This window comes from Condylura cristata, unplaced genomic scaffold, assembly GCF_000260355.1.
Source record: "Condylura cristata isolate star-nosed mole 26May11 unplaced genomic scaffold, ConCri1.0 scaffold00038, whole genome shotgun sequence".
NCBI classification, from domain to species: domain Eukaryota; kingdom Metazoa; phylum Chordata; class Mammalia; order Eulipotyphla; family Talpidae; genus Condylura; species Condylura cristata.
In genome coordinates this window covers 8932168-8937227 of record NW_004567139.1, presented here as the reverse complement: position 1 = coordinate 8937227, position 5060 = coordinate 8932168, and the positions used below count along the sequence as shown (strand labels likewise).

Here is a 5060-nt window from a genome sequence, read left to right as displayed (position 1 = left end):
CCCCCGCGCGCCCAGCGCCCCCACTCCGTGGCTGCAGCAGCAGAGAGGGCAGGAGGCTGGGAGCAGCCTGACCATGCTTTGAATGGACCAGGGCCCCGACCCCTCCTTGTCTGTCTTCTGGCCTGCTGCCGGGGTCACTGGGGGGGACGCGACAACATGAACCCCTTCCGTCCCTCGGGAAAATGGCGGTGGACAAGGCCCTTCCCTTCCACCTTTCAGGTAACAACCGCAAACGTTTGCAGGCACTAACGGAGCAGATGCAGCCCAGCAAGGGAGGGCTCGATGCCGTCCATGTGATGGCCCCTGCTGTCCAGATGCAGACATCAGGTTCTGAGGAGCCTCGTGGCTTCCAGAACTCAGGGGATACACACCCGAGATCTCAGGCTTCAGACCCAGGCCTTTGCCAGACCCGCAGGGCAGGACTGTCCACTGGGCAGAGGGCCCACATGGACTGAGACTGGACGCTGTACCTGGGGCCTCGGCACCTGGGGTCTCCCTAGACCCCAGGGAACAACATTCCAGGGGGCTGGCAGTCTTTCCTGTTTAGGCTTTCATCTCTTACCCACCCTCTCGCTGTCCCTAGAAACTCTGCCTTCCTGCCCCTCGCCAAGGGGCTCCCAGCTTCTGGCTTCTGAGTGGGGCGGACCTGGCCGTGGAGCAGTGTCCAGTCTGGCACACGCAGGGCAGGGGTCAGGCGTAGAAAGGCAAGCATCAGCGTGGACACCTCTGACCCTGATGACTCTCCAGCCCCAGGAGCTGCGAGTCCAGGGTCCGGGGGCAGCTGGGGCCTGGGCCTGATCATCTTGCTTCTCTGTCCCCAGGAACACCACAGCTTCTGGAGCGTTCTCTGGGCCCAAGGCATGGAATTCTAGGACAAGAAAGGTACGGGAAGACGACTGGGGCTTGGGGGGAGGGTCTCACACCTCCCCAGGTTGGGGGGAGGAGGGAGGAGAACATTCCTGCTGGGCAGGCAGCCTCAGCGGTGGCCAGCAGTCAGGGCTTCCGGGCCTGGCCTCTGGGCGGCTGTGCCCCAGGGAGGATGAGCTGCGCCCTGGGGTTTGGCCAGCTGAAAAGCCAGCCTTGTAATTCATCTTCACAAGTCCTGTGGGCTTTACTTTCTGCTCCTCAAAACGCCTTTTTACTCTGAAAGCGCCAGTGACTGCTGGGCAGAGCGTGACCGTCCGGCCGCGAGACACTTGCGTTCGCCCGGAGGGAGGGGGTTGTGCAGGCAGCCGTGCCTGATCTGAACAGGCTGGGCACGGTCTGTGCCGGCCACGGGGCGCAGGCTGGTTAATTTGGCTAAGAGCCGTCATGGGTGCCCGAGGGACACGGGGACTTGCTGACTGAGGCGGCGGGGCCGGGGGGGGGGGCTCCGCCTGGGGACCAGCTGAGTGCCCAAGGGGAGAGCGGCCAGTCCTGCACCCTCCACCGGGTCCCTGTGGCCGCCTCCCGCCCGGGGCTGCAGGCACAGATGGCCACAGACCAGGCGTCTCGGCCGGCTCCAGCGTCCTGGGCACTCGGTTCTTGTTGAGACAAGCCGCCCCGCCCCCAGGGTAGCGGCCAGATGACTTCTTCTCTTGGCACCGCGTGAGTCTGGCGCCCTCCCTGCCAGGCTCTGCGTTCTCAGAGTGAGTTGCCTGCACACCTGCTTTTCCTTCAGACTTAGCTTTGCTGACCCAGAGACGGGCGTCCCGGTCTGCTCACGGCCGTCTTCCAGCCGTGACCTCGAGACTTTGCTGCTTCCGCGCTCTAAGCCTCAGGGGTCTCCAACAGCCCGCCCCTCTCTGGGGTCTTCACTCACATAAGGACCTGGCTGTTGACTGTGGAGGACCTTGGGGCCTCCCTGGGGGCGCAAGGGTCAGTCTCAGTGCTGTGAAGCTGGCCACAGCCAGGGTGGCCTGAGTTCTACCCCCGGCCAGGGAGGGACCCCCAGGGTATAGCAGACCCCTCCTGTCTCCCCGCTGCCCCCTCAGCAGTGGGTTTCAGTAGATCCACCTGTTCTGCTCCCCCTTATGAATCTTCTCGCCACCCCAACCCCCCATACCTCTGGCCTGCACCCCAGCTCTTGTGTGCATAAATAAAGAAATCTTGAAGGAATAAGGCATGACCTCATCCTCACTGCATCCGCTAGGCCCCGTTTCCACATACGGACACGTCCTGAGGTTCTGGGGGGCAGGGCTGGGGCGGACCCCACTCAGCCCAGCGTGGGCCCTCCTGCCAGAGCAAGGTCAGATCTTCCCAGCGGCCCTTTGCACGCGACTCGGCATGAGGACTCGGGTGCGGGCACGAGGCCGAGGGGACTCCACCAAAGAGCAGGCAGGTCACCCCGTGAGAGCTGCCCACGGTGCCGCCAGGCGTGCGGTGGCCGAGTAGGCGGCCACAGAGATCCAGAAGGGCACAGTAAATCCAGAAAGTTCTCTGACTCCTGCCGGCTGCTGCACCCCGATCTGGGGGTGAGCCTCGTCTGGCGGGGGGAGGGGCCGCGGCCCCCTGACCTGCGCGGCCCCCAGCTAACTACTCAGCCTCTTCTCACCCACACCAGGGCCGGTCCTGCCAACACCCACTTTCTCTCAAAATCCGGCAGCACCCCCACTTCCGGGGCCGGTTCAATCTCTCCACTCCAGTGCTGCTGTCGGGGGGACTCTTCAGCCAGGAGCTCTGGGCCAGCCTGAGCCGGCACAAAGCCCCCTACGGCTGGCAGGGTCTCCCCCGCCAAGGTAAGCACTGCCCTCCCCCAGCCGGCCTTGCCCACTGTTGGCCCTGCCTCTCGGCACCGGGGAGCAGCGGGCTCCGCACCCCACCCCTCGCTCCTGGCTCTCAGGGCCCACCCCACTGCCCAAGGTCCTGCCCTGCTCCCCCCATAGCACCCGGGGCCAGAGGGGGCTGTGGCCGCCCCGTGCAGCAGCCCCGCCATCTTGGGGCTTCTTGGTGGAAAGTTCCGGAGCCCCAGGTGGCTGAGGCGGGAGTTTCGGAGCCCCAGTGGCCTACCCCACGCGCCTCTGATTCTTTTCCTTTGGGATCCCAGCTCTCGAGGGGTGCAGCAGACAGCCCCTGCTGGTTCTCAGCCACTGCCTCTCCTCCCCCGCCCTGGGGAGGGGCTGGGGTCGGGCAGGCGCCAGGAACCATGAGCCGCCTGACCGCCCTCCCCGGGGCCCTTGTCCGCACCCACAGCCGTGGCCTCCACCCTGGGCCTTCTGAACAGCTCGGACAGCGGCCAGCTGCTGGCAGGCCCCGGGCAGCGGCCTCCCGCCTGTGTGCGCTGCGCTGTGGTGGGCAATGGGGGGATCCTCAACGGCTCCCGCCAGGGGCCGAGCATCGACGCCCATGACTACGTGTTCAGGTATCGGGGCCAGCGCGGGGGCGGGAGGAGCCAGCCGAGAGCTGGGCCCCAGCCAGCCCCTGGGGCCTTGGGCCAGGATGGCTCCAGCCGCGGGCAGCACGGCCGTGGCCCTGCACAGACAGGCCGGGACAGCGGCACAGCCCGCCTGAGGACCGGGCGTGGGTGCCCGGATGCCCAGGAGACCGGGGGGAGGAGCCACCGAGCCAAGGTCACCAGGTCACAGCCGCCCCTGCGCCCGCCCGGAGGAGTGTGGGTCAGGCGGAGCGGCCGCACCAGGGGCGGGCCTGAAGCAGCCCGGGCGCGGGAGCTCAGACCCGGGCAGGGGTCACTGCAAGCCGCTCGGCCTCTCTCGGGACCAGACTCAATGGCGCCGTGATCAAAGGCTTCGAGCGGGACGTGGGCACCAAGACCTCCTTCTACGGCTTCTCCACAAACACCATGAAGAACTCGCTCATCTCCTACCGCCACCTGGGCTTCACCGCCGTGCCCCGAGGACAGGTGAGGCCTCCCGCGGGGGCGACCCCGGTGCCTGGGGGAGGCGGGCCCAGGCCTGTGGCCCAGCGGAGGGCCTGGTGGGCGGCCTGCGCGGAGCGCGCCTAAGGCCCCCGGTAGCCCGCGACTCCAGCCGCCTTCTGTAACTCGGGCCACCCCAGGAGACTGAGGCTCCCCGACCGGCAGAGCCAAGGCAGGGCCAGATCCCTCCGGACCTCCCTCCGCCCTCTGGAGCTGCCTGGGTGCAGGACTCCGGGGCCCCCCGGGCGGGTTCTCCGGCACCCCCCAAGCCAGTGGGGTTTCTTGAAGCTGCCTCCTCTCACCAGGGAGTTTAGGAGTGTCCTGCCACAGCAGAGCCTCTTGGCCCCTGATAGACCAAATTGTCCAGTCCCATGAGTGACTTACTCAGTTTAACAAGTTACCCCAAAACTTACTGGGCTTGAACCACAGACATCTCAGTTTGAATGGGCAGGAATGGGGGGGGGTCTTAGCGAAGGGGTTTTGTGCAGGGCCTCTCGGATGGCTGCAGCCTGGGTGGCCGTGGCCGGAGTCGGGCCCTGGCCGGCCTGGCCCTCGCGGGTGGCCGGTGTGTCCTGGAGACAGGCGGCTGCTCCCCCTCCCCACCCCGCCCCACCCGGGCGAGGGGTCCCAGGCAGCAGGGAAGCTGCTGAAGTCTGCCCCGCTGCCTTTCAGCCATTCATTGCAAAATGCTGTCCGTTGCTAAGTCAAGCTGTGGTTCAGACCGGGACCCCAGGGCTCGGCTGCTCGCGGGACGGGGTGCCCCCCCAGCCCGGGGCTCAGTGTCTGTCGGCCCAACAGGACCTGCGCTACATCTTCATCCCCTCAAACCTCCGGGACTACGTGATGCTGAGATCAGCCATCCTGGGTGTGCCTGTCCCCGAGGGCCCCGACAAAGGGGACAGGTGAGCTGTCGTCGGGGCAGGGCATGGGGTCGTCTCCCCGCACTCCTGGGGCTCAGGTGGGGAAGAGGGTTGAAGGTGGCGAGAAGCCCCCCAAGAGTCTGGCAGAGTGCCGCCCCATCTCCATGCCAGGAAAGCCCGGGTCACCCTCCTTAGCGGGGCTTCGGGCTGCTGTCCCCGACACCCAGCTGTCTCTGCCGGGCCTGGCCAGGGTCGGTCCCCTCGAGCACCCGGGCCCAGAGAGACAGAGAGGGGCCAGTGCCCACCTGACCTCTTCCCCAGCACCCCGGCCACGCGGGCCCCAGTCC

At 66.9% G+C, this 5060-nt stretch overlaps 1 protein-coding gene across 1 annotated transcript in view; it reads left to right on the top strand.

The window, feature by feature from the left end:
- ST6GALNAC2 (ST6 (alpha-N-acetyl-neuraminyl-2,3-beta-galactosyl-1,3)-N-acetylgalactosaminide alpha-2,6-sialyltransferase 2) overlaps nt 1–5060 on the top strand; it is an 11446-nt gene that overhangs the window by 2396 nt on the left and 3990 nt on the right. The window contains exons 2-6 of the mRNA XM_004693519.2: nt 822–882; nt 2543–2717; nt 3172–3340; nt 3700–3838; nt 4652–4755. Of these exons, the coding sequence (XP_004693576.1) occupies nt 822–882; nt 2543–2717; nt 3172–3340; nt 3700–3838; nt 4652–4755 (648 nt within the window). The remainder of the gene's footprint in view (nt 1–821; nt 883–2542; nt 2718–3171; nt 3341–3699; nt 3839–4651; nt 4756–5060) is intronic.